The sequence below is a fragment of the Prinia subflava genome, chromosome Z (assembly GCF_021018805.1).
Source record: "Prinia subflava isolate CZ2003 ecotype Zambia chromosome Z, Cam_Psub_1.2, whole genome shotgun sequence".
NCBI classification, from domain to species: domain Eukaryota; kingdom Metazoa; phylum Chordata; class Aves; order Passeriformes; family Cisticolidae; genus Prinia; species Prinia subflava.
Window position 1 is genome coordinate 54,907,855 of NC_086283.1, and position 17,451 is coordinate 54,925,305.

General features: G+C 37.7%; 1 protein-coding gene across 1 annotated transcript in view; it reads right to left on the minus strand.

Annotated features, from left to right (window-relative positions):
• The window catches only part of ROR2 (receptor tyrosine kinase like orphan receptor 2), a 144,319-nt gene that overhangs the window by 24,263 nt on the left and 102,605 nt on the right, over positions 1 to 17,451 (minus strand). The window contains exons 3-4 of the mRNA XM_063423277.1: positions 11,424 to 11,711; positions 10,317 to 10,347 (exon numbers count right to left, since the gene is read on the minus strand). Of these exons, the coding sequence (XP_063279347.1) occupies positions 10,317 to 10,347; positions 11,424 to 11,711 (319 nt within the window). The remainder of the gene's footprint in view (positions 1 to 10,316; positions 10,348 to 11,423; positions 11,712 to 17,451) is intronic.

The window sequence follows — 17,451 nt, forward strand, 5'->3', positions numbered from 1 at the left end:
ACAATATAATAGTGGATGCTGGCTGCATTGTTCCACAGGCAAAATAACTCACATTCCAAAGTCAGAACTAATTTATTTTCAGATGCCACACACATGATGCTATGCAAACATCATTAGCTTGATATTCCATGAGTAGCAATTGTACCAACACCACAGCTCTGTAAATTAATGCAATCAGGTTTAACATTAATAAACTGTTCACTAATCATGTGGCAAACTCAATTAGGAGAACAAATGCTTCCCCAAGTTTAGTATTTCAGCATTTAGTTCTTAATGCTTAAAAACTGAGATCCTGTATATACTGATATATGTCAGTCTGAACCATGAACTATATAAAGGTACAATGATCACCCACAGCACATTCTTGATGGAGTGTCTGAATCCTGGAACTACTTATTTTGTGTAACATTTTTCTTTTCTCTCCATTCCTCAACCTGGTAAAAAAAAAAAAAAAAAAAAAAAAAAAAAAAAAAAAAAAAAAAGGCAGCTAAACTTCATTACCCACTAAGGTTGCCCTTTCTACATTAATTACGAAGTGCAGTATGAAAATGCTACTTTGTAGCTATCTACAAATGTGTATCACCACAGCAGCTTCAACCCAAAAAGTAACTACAGCTTCAGCTCTGTAACACGGCACACCTAAAGCAGACCTTAGCTCTAAGATTCAAATTCCTGCATAATTTAGCAGATATTTGAGTTTAGAGTACGTTTTTAATGCAATGTAGCATTTTACGGTTTGGCACAAGGAACTTAGGGGTCTTCTCATACTTTAATGATTCTGTGGCTGGGAAGTAGCCCTGCAGAAAGGGATCTGGGGGTGCTGGTGGCAGCAGCTCAGGGTGGGTCAGCAGTGTGTGCCCGGGCAGCCAGGAGGGCAAACCCCACCCCGGGCTGCAGCAGACACAGCAGCACCGCTGTGCTTGGGATCATCCTGCTGCACTCAGCCGAGATGGGCCTCACCCTGAGCCCTGTGTGCAGGGCTGCCCCACGGGCTGAGAAGGGTGGGAAGGGCCTTCAATGGTCCAGAGGAGCACAGCAGAGCTGCTGGAAGGGCTGGAAACAATCCACCATGAGGAGTGGCTGAGGATTTTGGATTTGGCTGCTTTTGGAGAAGGAGGCTGACTGGTGACCTTGCTGATCTCTGTGGCTTCCTGAGAAGGGGAGGAGGAGAGGGAAGTGCTGATCTCCCTGGGGTTCAGCTACAGCACACATGAGAATGGTTCAAAGCTGCATCAGGGGGGTTCTGAGCAGATATTAGGAAACATTTCCTTACCAAGAGGGTGGTCAAACTTAAACAGGCTCCCTAAAGAGGTGGTCTATGCCCTGTTCCCTAAAAGGAGGCATTTGACCAACAGTGGTCTTAATAATGGGCTTTAACTTTTTTCATCATGATCATCCTGATCATGGCATGATCAGGAATCTGGAATAAACGATCATTGTAGGACCCTGCCAGCTGGAGCTACTGTATTGTATTGTGCTGTCATGCATTGTATTTTATCATATTGTATTTTATTCTATACTTTTCTATTCTGTGTGTTTACTCCTCTAGTGGATGTTTTGTAATATAGAACTACTTTATTGTGATTAGGCAGGCAGAAATAAGGAGGTTAGTCAACATAATTTTACAAAACTCAGTCATATGAAAGTACAAGAGTATGCAGGTCAGCCTGCTGAACTAAGGAGACATTTCCCAACTTGAAGGAAAGCATGGTAAGGCAGGAGAAAAATTCTTTCTGGCATGCAAATTGAACTGCTGGGAAAACTTGTGGTGGGTGGAAGTATGTGTATGAATAAATATTTATAAAAACAAGGATTCTGTGATATTATATTGTTTGTGTCCCATCTAAAGTAATCCTTTGTCTCTACTGTAGCAAAATGAGAAATCAGATGATTTTTAAAGATTAGGCTTTTTGAGTAGTATGAGAAACTGCTGATGACACATGCTTCTTGCAGCCCTACTTTAAGAGTAGTATTACCTCAAATACTTCAGATTTTAGACTTAACAAAGCAGTGCTAGCTTAAAAGAGCAGATTTCCTCACTGAATTTTCTTTGTTCTTCTCAAAAAAACCCCAACAATTCCTTCCATCACTGTTAGTACTATTTAGTTTTGTATAGAATTGTTCAAATATTATTGGTTCATACCATCTGTTTGACTTTTTCTCAACTACACCAGATTAGTTGCATCTAGTTTTTTTGGCTCTTTCAAACTGAAATAGAGAACATAATAATACAAAAGTAAGGAAAATCTGACCATAAAGCCATAAAAATTGAAAGGATGATTTATGGTGTGGTATTCCAGCATTATCTCATTTTGTTAAATTACCTACTTTTCATTAGAATAGTGTTCCTTTATCTTTGTGCCTAACTACAACATTCACGCTTTCCTTGTATGCACTTACAGGCTATTCAGCATCCTAAGGAACTCTAATTAAACTCAATGTGGCATCAAATGCCTACAGGAAGTCTCAGGGACATATAACTGTCCTTTTGTAAGACACACAATAAATACTTTGAAAGCCATTTAAGGTACTGAACAAATGAGAGTAGGGGAGGGATAGAGAGAAGAAGTAAAATCTAAACACACTAAAGATTGCTGGTTGTACCAGGGATGTCCTACAGCTGCAGTAGCTACTTGCCAAAAGCCCAGGGGCCATTATTACTTTGAATATCAATTTACATATATCCTTAAAGGGAATAACAAGTGTCTTAGTTTGCTTGCAACTTCTTTGGTAGTTTAATACAAACTGTTTCTCTGAGCTGCTAAAACCTAAGCACCTGCTGCTGATCTGGAATTTGCTGGAAGAGGGCGTGTTGGGGTCACATATTTACAGGGAGCTGTAAACTGGCTCTTTGCCATGTGTTGCACAGCTCATGAGTCGCACCTTACAGCTCGCCTGACATGACAGCCCAGGCTTTTTTGACTATCAAAAACCTAGCCCTTCTCTGAAGAGTAGGAAGCAAGTTCTCCCAACACACAGGCTGTGAGTGAATTCTCACCCACAGAAAACATCAACCCCCTTAAGTATTCACATAAAAGCTAAAGATTCACATTTTGAAAAAATAACTCTTAGGAAAGAAAATGTTTGTGTTGCTGGGTTAGTGCATGCTTGTAGCCCTACATATAATGAATTACATTCAGCACATTGTGTGATCCAACCCATTTAAAAGTATCTTGACAGCACTGCTAATAACAGGTGGGCAAGTGCTTCCTACATTTAACCGTAAATTAGGGTAAATGTAGCTGAGTACCACTTTTTCCACAGGTATTTAGAAACCTTGCCCAAATACAGGTCAAGTGCTGTAGGGTTGCTTTTTTGTCTTTGCCACCAGCCTCTCTCAGTTACACAGTGCCATCTGCATTACACTTTAATTTTCACAAGGGCATTTTATTTATTCAATAGCAAAAAAAAGGTAAAGCTTCCAGGAAGATTTATTTGTAATCACTTGTGCATATGCTTGCCTTCCTTTGTTTTTTGGGGGGTTCCAAACAATGGGAAATGGTGAACATAACAGACTGAAACAAACTATTATCCTTTTTTCTCCCCATGTATTCCATGTAAACTTCTTTCTTCAGTTCTTCCTTTCCTCCAACAGAAAGGAAAAAACCATACCACTTGTGATAGTTTCTCCAGATAACAAATTGCAGGAATACAGACACTTGTGTCTACTCCAAGATGATTTGTATATTAGTTTAAATACACATCTGGCTTTTAGGATTCATCAGCTTTGTAAGCACATTGAATTTCTACTTCTATCACTATATAATACAAAATGCATTACATTGTTCATCACTTATTTATTTGTGATTATAAAGCATTTAAGTGGAGGGTTAAAGCTGAAGAAACAATGTCATGAGGGAAGAAGCTGTGATCTGGTGTGGTGTAATAATGCAATCCAAAACAGCATTTCCACTGCTCTTTGCCTTGAATTATACATGTTCTGGGGTTTGAAATGAGGGAGGGAAAGCATTTTTTTAAATGCACAAGTAACATTAAGACAAAAAAAAAATCAGTTTTTATTACAAGATAGACTGTCAGCTTCCTCTGAGTACACCCTACATCTCTGGGCAGAACAGAGTATAAATTTTAGTTATATGTTAATTTGTGATGTCATAAACTTCTGAGCCTTTCTAGGCTGTGTCCTACATAACTAGAGGAAAAACTGAAAAATTGCACTCTAAAATAGATAAGAGAGAAAAAATTTAGTGGAACCTTGGTTTTAATTCTGTCCTTCCTCCAAATTTCCTGTCTTGGCCTGAAGGGCTGTCAAAGGACATTTAAAATGATGAAGTCAAAAGCAGATCTGAGATTGTGGATCAAAATCCCCTGAAAGGAGCCCCAAACCCACAGGAGGGTGAAATACAGCCTCCCTCTCAGCCTTGAAAGAAAGAAAGGAAAAGCCCCTGACACACAGGGGCTAGGAGGGAATTGCAGCATGTTTCAGCCAGATCCCCAAATTGGATTGTCAGGGAGTCAGGAAATCTGCCAAGACAAACACATGCTGTTTAATGTAGACCAGCCCAAGATAATCTGTGCCTCAGTTCCTCTCTCATAAAACAGGATAACATTCCATGCTTTATGGGGAGAAGAACGTACCCGAAACATTTTGAAATAATCTGATCCCATAGCAGAGGAAGGCAAAAAATTCTCAAGATCCACCATCTCCATTTGATGTACAAAACATGAAGAGACAAAGGTTAAACAACTTGCTGCAATCACACACAGAGACAGGAGTACAGTCAGAAATTAAATCCAGACCTCTGAAATTACAGTCCAGTGTTTTAATCACAAAATTCTTTTTTTTTCCTTGATTAAAACAGGAAATGAAAACACAACTATGAGCTTATTCTGTAACTTAACATATTACCACAAGCACCTTAAAAAAATACATAGTTCAAATATGGTTGTCTCAGCCTCATGTATATTTTGATGGAACAAAAGACGTGCATGTAATTCAGGAGGAAGCACATCATCAAACACCTGGTCCTTATGGGCCTGAATAAACACTGTAACTTCTGAGTTGAAACAACCTTGTATTGTTTAAAAAAACCTGTTTATGTGAATTTTAAGATAATCCTGTATAATTTACAAGATTAACGATGTTATCTGTGGCTAAACTACATTGAGACCAAAGAAATTTACCACACTACCTAAGGAAAGGAGGAAGATACAAGTGGTGCTGCTATTTGATGGTAATGAAAGCTTTTTCTTTTTAGTGTTATGTTAGATACCTTTGGTTTGCCAGAGAGATTCAGTTTACAAAACTATTTTCCCCCTCAGCTATTGTCTTTTACCTGGAAGACCCAAACCACGGGCAGAGAAGTGGCCTGAGGATGAAGAGCTCTGATGATCCACTGCTTTCTACCTTCTTTCCCAAGACCTTACAGTCTCTTTTCCATCTTGGAATTACATGAAGATTCATCACATGATGAAAATGAGTTTGTTTCCATCACAAAGAGGTAACGCTGCCCCTCACATCATGCAGGAATTTCTCTTTGGGGCCACAAAAAAGATGTGCTTTGGGATATGCAGACCATGGAGAATAATTGCTCAGGAACCCAGCCTCAACATTGGAGTTTTAAAGTAGACACATTACTGGGTTTTAGACATTCTTTTTCCACTATTTGAAAGAACTGGGTTTTTTCCTAACTACAATTGCTTCATCACTTTTCTTCAATGGACAGAATCTTAAAAAAATTACAGTTGTGCCAAGCTACAGGGAAAAATCAGGCATAAGAACAAGTAAATTTATTCTGAATAATTAATACCTCAAAAATTCCTCTGCCAAGTAATGATCATTTTTATCTGGTGGCAGTGTTTCATCTCACCTATTTCTCCTAAGCCTCCAGCATACAGGCATCAAAGGCTGCAAACCTGTAACTGATCTCAGCCAGAGTTCAATAAAGCAGGGACTTCTCAAAGCTTCTTGGAAAGCCAAGTTCCTCTGCAAAGGGCTCTGGAAGGAAATTCCAGATGCCAGTTCCTGGCATCCTGAGCAGATTTCAGAAAGGTCACGCAGGGAAAAAAGTGCAGCAGTGACAACAGAAACATTTCCCATACACTTGGCAAGGACTGATCCTAGGGACATTACTTTCTGCCTGTGTTCTGTGTGCCTTCCTCACTTCACAAAAACCTCATCAGATTTTCCAGAAGCCCTCAAAAGTCAACAAACTGAATATTCAAATATTAGCTATCTTCCACCCCAAGTGCCCTTCAGGGTGGCACTGCTATAGTTAAACTGCCTCAAAACAGGAATTAGCCCAATAGGTAAATTTTAATCTAATAATTCAATTCAAAAGAAAAATACATTAGACTAGAGAACATGCAGTTTTTTAGAATGATGTTCTTCTAAGGGCAACACTTCTAGAAGGAAAGACAACTGTTTCTGCCCTTCTGCTCTTAGACTCCAAGATTTTAATGCCCATTGCTTTATTTTAAATCACAGTAAAAAAAAAATTCTCTGGTATCTGTTAAACATATCTTTTATATTCACACACTTGTATCTTTCTGAACAAGTAGGATGTCTCCCTTTGAGAGGCAAAACTAAAAATACTAATGGTGCAAAAGGTAAAAGGATAATGCAGTGAGAGAAAGGACTGTGAAAAGGTTGTACTCTAATGAAACAACCCTTTAGTAACACAGTCCTCTGGACAACAACGGTTAATCAGAAACTTTTTTTTTTACCATTTTTTGATTTTATTTCCTTTGTAAACTAGTCTGCATTACCTATTACTGGTTTTGATAATTTTAATACTTTTGATAAATAGGATAGATGGCAATTCTCCATTTCCACAGAAAAATCCCTAGAAATCTTTACACATATGCATCTTGACAGAAAATGAAGATGTCTCCAAATAATCTGCAGCAATTTAAGACTATATAGTTGCTCGAAAGTTTTTTAATTTAGATTTTTATGAAAATGTCTCAATTTCATTACCTGAAGGTCAAAATGCTTTTTTGCACTGGCAAGTCTGATTGCATAACACACATTTTCTCTCTGACAATATTTAATTGCCGATTAATTCTAGGAATCCATAGAATGGACTGCATAAAAATACCTTGCTAGATGGTATCTACATAGGGTAATGTTTCTTATCCCTTAATATTCATTAGGTATAATTTTAAACCTAGTTATAATGGTTTTATGTTTCAGAGTTCCACTGAAGCATGTATTTTTTTAAGCACTCATACCAGCAGCAATAGCTCTCGCAGGGCTCAGTGCGAGGCTGCACTGTGCAGACAGTGAATGGAAAGAGTCCTTTGTTCCATGAGAGGTCCTTCCAAGCAATCAGGTATTCCCTTTGCCTTTTCCCATTCTTCCTCTTTTCTGACTTACAAAATGACCTGCATGATTTTATACAAAATATTCGGGGTTTAAAAAATCCTGATCTGTTTCTGAAAATAAAATAATTATACCACCAAAACATGGCATTTTACTGGAAGGACTGATTTTTAAAAAAATTGAAACAGAATTAAGCATGCAATGAGGCAAAGATCTCTAATCCCTGACAGCTCCTGGGCCTCAGATGATAACACCCTCATGACTTCTCACTAGACCTTTGACCTGACCTTTTTTTTTCCGAAGTTTCAGGTTTCTCTCCAGTCGGGTGGATATTAAAAAGAAATAATCTACCAGCAGTGTCCTCTTCACTTTTTAATGGCAGGTCCAGAACAATGATGGCACTCTAGTGCTTCCAATATCAATGGCGCAAGACCTATTGTGAAATGACAGGATTTTCTAACATTTTTTCTAGTTATTTCTCTATTTTAACTTAGCGTTCCAAACCAACAAAGGTTGCAGAGCAAAGCACTAAAACCTAGGAAAAAACAGGAGGAAGGATGTCTTGGGGGCCCTAAATTACTTCCACCTGAGGAAGTCACATACACAATAACTCTCTTTTTTTTCACTATATCACTTGAAATGTTCTATTTATGTTGGTACTTGTCAGATATTAACAAGTTCATTCTCAGTATGGAAGAAGCACTCGGACAATACTAGGGAAGTCAATAAAACAAATAAAATTAATTACTTGCTCTATAACAAAAGTGAATAAATGGAAAACCTCGTTCCCAGGTTTATTAGTCTGGCATAAGCCAGAAGAGAAAGGCCAAGGAGAAGGTACCCCATGATAAGCAAGAAGGACAAACTGGTGGTGACTGATAGGGAGAAATTTGAGTTATTCAATGACTTCTTTGCCTCAATGCTCACCAGCAGTCACCCTTTCCACTCCAGTCCGTGATCCTCTGTGTGGGTATGGGAGAGTGAAGTCTCTCCCACTGCAAGTGGAAAGCAGATTTGGGATCACTTGAGGAAGCTGAATACCCCCAAGTCTATGGGACCTGATGAGATACATTCCAGGAAACTGGCTGATGTTGTTGCCAAGACAATCTCATCATATTTGAAAAGTCAAGGCAGTCAGGTGGGCTCCCTGGTGACTGAAAAAAGGAAACATCACTCCCATTTTTAAAAAGAGGAGAAAGGAAGATCTGAGGAACCACAGACCGGTGAGCCTCACCTCTGTGCCTGGAAAAAACATGAAGCAGATCCTCCTAGAAGTCATCCCATGGTATGTAAAAGACAACAAATTCACCTAAGGCAGCCAGCACAGCTTTACTAAGGGCAAATTGTACCTGACCAATTGGGTGGCCTTTAACCCTCAACACCTTTTGTGACAGAGTGACAGCAACAGTCAAAAAGAGAAGACAACAGATATCATCTAGCTAGACTTCTCAGGCCTTGATACCATCCCACATGCCATCTTTATCTGCAAATTGGAGAGATATGGATTTGGACTATTCAGCAGATAGGGAAATGGCTGGATGGATGAAGCCAGACAGCTGTGGTCTAAGACTTTGTGTCCAGATGGAGGCCAGTGATGAGTAGTGCCCCTCAAGGGTTTCTCTTGGGATGGGTGCTCTTCAATATCTTCATCAATGACACCGACACTGGGATCAGCAGCACCCTCAGCAAGCCTGAAGGTGACACAAAGCTAAGAAGTGCCATTAGGACAATAGAGGAACAAATTTGAGAAATGGGTCCATAAGCACCTCATGAAGTTCTACAAGTTCTAAGTGCTAAGCACTGCACTGGGTTGGGGAAACCCCAGACATGAACACAGAAATCAAGTCACAGAGAACAGCCATTTGAAGAAGGTCTAGGGGGTTCTTATGGATGACAAACTGGAAGTGACCCCAGAGTGTGAGCTTTCAGCTCGGAAGGACAATTGTATCCTGGGCTGCATCCAATGCAGCTTGTCCAGCAGTGTGAGGGAGGGGATTCTGCCACCCTACAGGGCCCTCATGAGACCCCATCTGGAATTCTGGGTCCAGCTCTGGGGTGGACAACACAAGAAAGATGTGGACCTCTTAGAGTGGGTCCAGAGGAGGCCATGAAGGAGGACTGGAGCACCTCTCTATGAAGACAGGCTGAAAGAGCTGGAGTTGTTAAGCCTGGAAAAACATAAGGTTTCAGGAAGATCTCACTGAAGCCTTAAAAGATTCTCTTAAAAAAGATGGAGGGGGATTTTTATACTGGTAGATAGTGCAGGACTAGGAGTAATGGCTTTAAACTGGAAAAAGGCAGGTTTAGATTAGATGTTAAAAAGAAATTCTTTACACAGAGGGTGGTGAATGCGTTCATTGCCAGGCTGGATGGGACTTGGAACAACCTGAGAAAGCAGAAGGTGTCCCTGCCCATGGCAGAAGTGTTGGAACTGGGTGATTTTAAGGTCCCATCCCATCCAGACGATTCTATGATTCTCTTTTCATTCTTATAACTGAATCAGTAAGTGAGCCCAGGTGTCTTGCAGAAATCACCGAACTCAAGTTAAAATGACACTAACAAACAGAGGTTGAGCTTAGCTACTCAATGACAGGATTCTAGTCTTGTTTTACCTGGCTCTTCAAGTTATAATGATATCACATGGGTAAATCTGCAACCACAGCAACCTAAGCATTTACCCATTTGTTTTTTAATCATTCTTCTAGCCCATACTTGCCATGTAAACAATTACTGTTCCAACATGACTTTGTGGTAATTTTCTTGTTCAAAACATGAAATAAGCAAGCAGAAGTTGCTCAAGAATAGTCAGTCAAACCAAAACCCATTGTAACACAATGCTACCTCTGTCTAAAAAAGTTGCATTCATTCTGTAAGTTTTTGATCAAATTAGATACTTTTAGTAAGAACACTGTGGTTGCAGGGAGCGTTTACTGAGCTTATGAACTAAATTCTGACAGAACAAAAGTAGTCAGAGTACAACAAGTAATTTTTTACCATCCGTGCAAAACCAACACATTTTCCAAAGAGTACTTACTGAAGATTGTGATTTGGGCTGTTTGTTGGACCTGCAAACACAAAGCAAACAAGTATAGCTTACAAGTTTAGCTCAAGGACAACATCACAAAAGTCAATAGCAACCTGAAAGAAATTGTCTCTTTAAGGAAGGTTTATCTCAAGATTCAAACAAAACCCTCTGCATTCCTGAACATAATTATATATTGTTATTTTCAAAGCCGCAAATAAAAATCACAGGAATCTACTGTCTACTCCAGCGGCAACTTGAATGGACTTAGTTTTTTTCATAAAACATGTTCCACTATAAAAACACAGGCAGTTAGACAAGGTGTTATCTTGACACATCACTCACCTTTTAATAAGCCCCAACCGAGACTTACTATCAGAATTTAGGATGTGGCAAAGGGATGATCAACTTTTGTCACAGCAGGAACAAGGGTCAATAATCAGCACTTCAATACTCAATCAGTACAAACTAAACTGTGGAATTAGTTATTTACATTATAATATTAGGAAAAAAATTATAGAAATTATAGAAAAATGCATCTAGAATTTTTTTCCTGTTGCTCCAAAGGCAAGCTAAATAAAAGGCTGGATTTCAGATTGGATTATTAAGTCTCCAAAATGCAATACAAGCACTTCTTGAAAGGTGTGGTGTACCTTCACAAGTCAAAGGACAGAATTTGAGGCCACGCTTCACACAGCAGTACAGAATGGATATTCACACGGATGGGCCCAGAACTGTGAACATCACACAGAAAACCGCTTCTCATTCTCCTCATCAGCTTTTGGTGTTTTCACAGATTGATTTTAGCAGAAGAGGGAAAACTCCAGGCAATGAAATATTACCTTTTTGTACTTTTTACTGGCACTTCTTTAATTTTTTTCTTTACTGTGTATTTACAGACCTCTACATCTGTATTTACTTTCTTTTATTACCACTACAGGGGTATCAAGTTCAACCGGGAAGTTCTGTGCTGGGAGAAAGGCCCCAGGCGCTGACTTTATTTTCTTTTGTGTTGAGAATTTTTCTTAAAATGGTAAATTCATTTCTCATTATACTATGGTTAAAACTAATACTTAGTCTATAAAGCAGTCTGAGTAGTCATAAAAGCCAGGAACTCACCAAGCCTGACAAACAAAACTCCTGTTGCAGTTATTGTCTTCATCCCATTTGAGGCCACGCACTGGTAGTATCCTGTGTCTGTGGTATCCAGGTCCTGGATTCTCAGGCGTGAACCATAATCCGTTTTTCTGATGATGATCCGCCTCGGCTCCTGGACCACTGGAGCGTCGTTTTTCAGCCATCTGACATTCGGAGAGGGATTTCCTGCTACTTTGCAATGGAGGATTGCTGTTTGCCCCTGGACTACAGTGATATTGTTTACTGGTTCCAAGAAGGTCAGGAAATAACCTAAGATAAAAGGTCATAAAAGATCAAATTTACTTGGGTTGAGGTAAAAGCCTGCTCAAAGGTACTTTTCTGAGAGAGAACCTTGGAAACAATTTCAGTTTTCTTTCAAGCTCAAGAAAAGGCAATTCACTGTCCTAAGGACTCTCCAATCTGTGTTTCACTGCTAACTCCATGTTTGTGTACAGGTAGGTATGCAGATTTGAAGGCCAGCCACGAATTGATACTATTCCACTCCTAACTGCTTATTTGGACACCTATTTTGAAGCAGTGGTGACTTTTTCTACATCTGACATGCTAAAATAATAACATCCTAACATACATCTAGTGCTGTTCTGTTCTAACAGCAAAATACACTCTTGCTCCATAAATGAATAATCCCGGTTGTAAACATATTGGAATATCACTGTAATTTTACCACATAATCTTCTTACATGATCATAGATTTGTCTCAAAAAAACCTACAACTGGAAAAGTTACTTCTAGATATTAATTTGACTTGTTAGTTACTCAACAAAATCTCAGACTGATTTGGACAGGCTTATATTAAGTTTTAAAGATGATCTGTCTCACATTCAGTTTAATGAAATAATGTCTCAATTGCAGAAGTAACCTGTGAGGGGACCCATAAGCTGATTATAGACTGCCATTTTTTATAGCAAGTCAAAATACATGGTCAAGAAAATATCTGTATGGATATTGTGTAATAACATTTTGGAGTTATTTTGTAAGTGAAAACTGCAAGCCCTAATTAGAGGTTTGTTGAAAGCAAAGGGCTTGTCAAGAAGTCTGTATTGGTGATCTCTAGGGATGACAAAAGAAGAACAAATTGATGGAAGAACACTGTCAAAACCTTACAATCAAATCTTTTGCAGGTTATTATTTATAAATTTAATTTGGTGTTAGGAGTCCTGCAACTGATACGATACACATCACATACTGAAAGCTTGACAACATGTAATTCCACTGAAACAATAATGTTGTTATATTACCTTACAAAACAGGTAAGAAAAGTATCTAGCTGTCATGCTCATATGTTTGTACCAGTGAATTTAGACCTTCTAGACATAAAGCACCAGAAATTCAAATTACATTCTATTTTTATGGCAGCTGGATCCAAATATCAAATAACTTTGATGGATGCCCACATGTGGACATTTCCTATCAGTCAGATTATTTTGCATTTTTTAAATTAAGAAATAGCATATTACTGTACATGAATCCAACACTAGTAAAGATATGGTCCACACTGACAGTCTAATTGCTGAAATATCTTAAGAAAATTGATGCTCTGTTTTGATTTATATTTGACAGGACTATGAAAATCAGTTCCTCTATAATAACTACATGTAGCATTGGAGAAGGATGCAGTAGAAACATCAGAATATAATAAATGTACAAAGTCAGATATTGCTGGAAAACTGGGTTTTCCCAGTATTACATTATATTGTATTACATTACATTGTATTACATTGTTCTCTACCACTGGCCCTTCAAAAGAAATTCTGTTATAATGAATAATATGAAACTACAATGTAGGTAAGTGCAAACTTAGTTTGTCACTAAATAGAAAACTAAATAAATCCAAGTACATAAAATCTCCACATGATATTGAAACTTACAGGAAAATTATTTCATGCTTTTTTGTCATAAAGTGATAAATTATTGTTTATGTAATTTTATATTAGTTGTCCTTATTTTTAATTTCAAATCCTTAGCAGACTTTAAAACATCCTGATAGAACACAAACAATATCTATTTTACAACAACTTATATAAACAGGAGAAAAAGTATATTAATGTTTTCAGCAATGTCATGCCACAACAATGTAATCTGTAATGGTTTCCAGTTACATTTCATAGCTGAAAAAACAGAAATACTATGATGACATCCTGGCATGGAAAACAGAACCAGTAAATTTACTTCTTGACATAGTCAGCTGAAGCCATTGATTAAAACTTCTATTTAAGCCATAATTTTCAATACATAAGCACTTCTAGCAGTATGAAAGAAAGCATGATCAGTTCTACCACAAGTTAGAAAAGGATTTTATATGGCTATTTCACTCACAGCTTGTTATTTAGAGACTTATCTCATTACTTTTTTATAATCTGTACGTAGTTTATTCTTAGGAGCACCATTGAGATACTGAGCTGCATCCATAGAGGTATTACCTAGCAGAGACAGAGAATACTACAATCCAAATCTACTCAATGCCTATCAGGCCACACCTGGAGTATTATGTCCAGTTCTGACCCTCAAAATTCAAAAATAACACAGAAGGACAGGAGAGGATTCAAAGGAGGGCTACCAATATTATCAAAGGGCTAGAAAACCTGTTCTGTGAGGAAAGATTTGCAATATCTAAGTCTCTTCTCCCTGGAGAAGAAGGGGGCTGGGGGGCATCATCACAGTTCTCAGTACCTAAAAGGCACCTACCAAGAGAACAGAGACACTCGTCACAAGGAGCTACATGGAGAAGGCAAAGGGCAATAAGCGAAAGTAGTCAGTAAACGTTTCATTTCAAAAGAATAGAGACATTTTTTTGCAGTGAGAACAATCATTCACTGGAAAATGAACCGCCTAGAGGTGTGGTTAGAGTCCTCATCATTGTAGGTTTTCAAGATGTGATTGGACAGAGTATTAGATCATTTTGTCTAAGCTTTCTCTCCTCAGAAATGTTGGATTGGATGATCTTTCGAGGTGCCTCCCAGGCTGGAATGTTCTGTAGTGCTGTGAGTCTATGATTCAGCAATTGTGGGGACAGGCTGAATGTTCTCAGGCAAGAGAGGCAAAACAGACTTTTTAAAGACCTTTTCTGAGAAGAAGTTGGGCTTCTTCAGGCTTGGAGCCAGTAAAGAGGTACACTTGTCTGGCTCAGCGATGCTTCTCACACCCAAGAAATGAAAGAAGCAGAGAAGAGCTGTCTAAAAGGTGAGGCCAATTGAAGCACTGTCAGATGACAGACAAGAATTGCGGTTTGTCTGGCTCTTTAATACACTTTTTGCTCTTCACATGCAACTACATGAAAGGGCTACATTGCTCTTGGGCCATTGGTCACCTTATGCCTTGCTCAAACCCCTACCTTTATTTCACTTTTTCTGATTTAAAATCAGCTGAGTGGAGCCTTCTTTTTGGGATAGTCATGAATATTACATTCAAGTACATTTAGATGAAAACAGAGAGTAAATTTACTCATTAGGACTTACTAACTCAGGATTAAATCCACGTTAGGACTTCCTGGTTTACTAATTAAAACAGAGCTAGGAAGTAATTAGATCCATATCTTTTAAGCCATCCAAAATATTTCATATGAATCTACGAATCTGATCCTAATAATAACTAGAACAAAACTATTACCATGAAAAGCAATGCCAAAGACTTATGGGTTAATTCAGACTCAGTGCAATTCCATAGACTTTGCCTGAAGTCAGCATCACTGCACCTACTTCCTGCAGGTCAGAATTTGGCTTTAGTTCATCATTACTTTTGCCAATTTTACACGTATTTTCTGCAGTGTTTAATATTACCTTGTTATTACAAGCCAAATAAGAAATATTTTAACCTAGTGACCTTCGAAATATTTTATGTTTTCCAAAGTTGTCCAGAGCAGCCTAAGAGCAGCAGAGCAGCTCAGGGCCTGTTCTCTGCCTCTGTCCACCCTGAGCTGCACACTCTCTATTTGCTGGTTTCATTTCCTCTTTGAGAAGCGGTGTTTATGTACTCCCTGATTCTGAAGTATGTGTATGACAGAGCGGGCAGCCATTTGTTGAGCTGCTCTGTTATTTGGTGTCCACTTTAGATAACCCATAATTGTAACCCTTTCGAACAAAGTGGAAAATTTAACCAACCATGTTCTAAAGAATGTTTTCTTTATTTAATTTCTGTGGTGATAATCAGCAGTTACTTTTTTGGTAATGTACGTCACACCACAAACACGGTGCAGATGCCAGTTTGATGGAATGCTTTGGGGATAAAACCAAATTTTCCCAGGATAAATTAGGATCTCAACAATTTTTTTGGAGAAAAAGCAATTTTTTTTCCAATGTAGTTCTCCTTCTGTCTTAGTAAACCTTAATCTCGACAGGTACAAAGGAAAATGAAATGTGAAAATGCTCGAGCTTGTATTTAACTTGTGTTCTCTATTTTGTGTTAAGCATCAGTCGAGTGGAATTTTTTAAAACCGGAACAGAATTGTTAATCTGTTTTAATACCAACATAATTATAAAACAGAGAATAAATACTGTCTATAAAATATTTTATGCCTGTTACATATTACCAAACTTGTAAATGTCCCATTGTAAATGTCATATTATAAAGAATTATATTTTATTTGGGAGATAGATAACAAATAGAATTTTTTTAGAAATTGCAAGTATAATCTCCAGAAATATCCTGTGCTGTGAAATTAATATTGTTATATACTAGTTTTTGTGCTCTGGATTGTTTCCAAGGGTCATTGAAATGAAGGAAAGTGCTTCCTTTGCCTTCAGTGATCTTTGGCATGTTCAACTATGTCAAAAGGAAAATCTATCTGGTAGATATTTCTGCATTTGCTGTAGGCAGCAATACTGTAAATTAAATTTATCTTTCATTATGGTTTCTAACATAGTCTACAACCAATAGTAGTATTTATTTTGCTTGAACAGATTAAAAACTGTTCTGTCAAGAAGCTATGAGAGGACAATGCAACTTAATCTATATATTATGTTTTGCTATCATATTCTATGTACTCTATGAATAACATAGCTTAGGGAAATGATTGACATGAATTCCAGCAAAACTCTTTCATATTTGGAAAACCTTTGTTAGGTTGCCAGTACTTCATATTTTTCAATGGAATAAATTTGATATAAATATATCAAAGAGAATCCCACAGTAAATCAACATTAAGATGACAGGTCTATTATTCATGTTTTGGCAAGAATATAAAAATTAGCTTTTCCAGTGTGTGTCAAATCATTGTCAAGATATGCACAAAAATAGATACTAAACTAAAAACCTAAAGGGTGAAACTATCACTAAGACCTCACATGCATATTATATTTCTTAGTTTTATTTACATTATTCTGGCACTTACATGTCCAAGTTATTGGCTCAAACCATATGTGTTATTCCTGGCACAAACACAATATAAAATGATTGCTCTGCTTTTGTTATTTTAAGATCTTAGCTGTGATTTTGAAGTTCATTCTAAAACAATATTTTAAAACTCCTTAGTTACTTTAGATAATGTAAATTCTGGCTTAAGTGTTTTCAATTCAAGTTCTAGTTGCTGTTCATTTTTTATTGCTACTACCCTTTTTTTCTGTGTGATTTTAAAAATAATTATGCATTCATAATTTTAAAATGAGCTTCAATATGGCAACCATGAATAGGACATAGTAAAAATTTTTAACTCTTTTTATCTCAGAACTTCCAAGTCATTAATGAATATTGAAGTCTCATGAGATGGGATGATACCATCACCCTTATTTTCCAAAAGCAGAAAGTAGAGCAAGGGACGTCTGAGTGATTTGACGATTTACACATGGACTAAGTGTCAGTGTCATATCTATGATACTACACTGAGATTCACATCTTTCTGTATTCCTGAGATAATCATCCACGTTGGCTCCTATCCAAGTGGATTCACCTTTATTTCTGCACTGCAAAAGAAACGCAAGCACTGAATATCCAGTTTTTCAGAAAAAGAAAGGAAAATCTGATTCATGAATTGCTAGACACCTGAAGATACAACAGT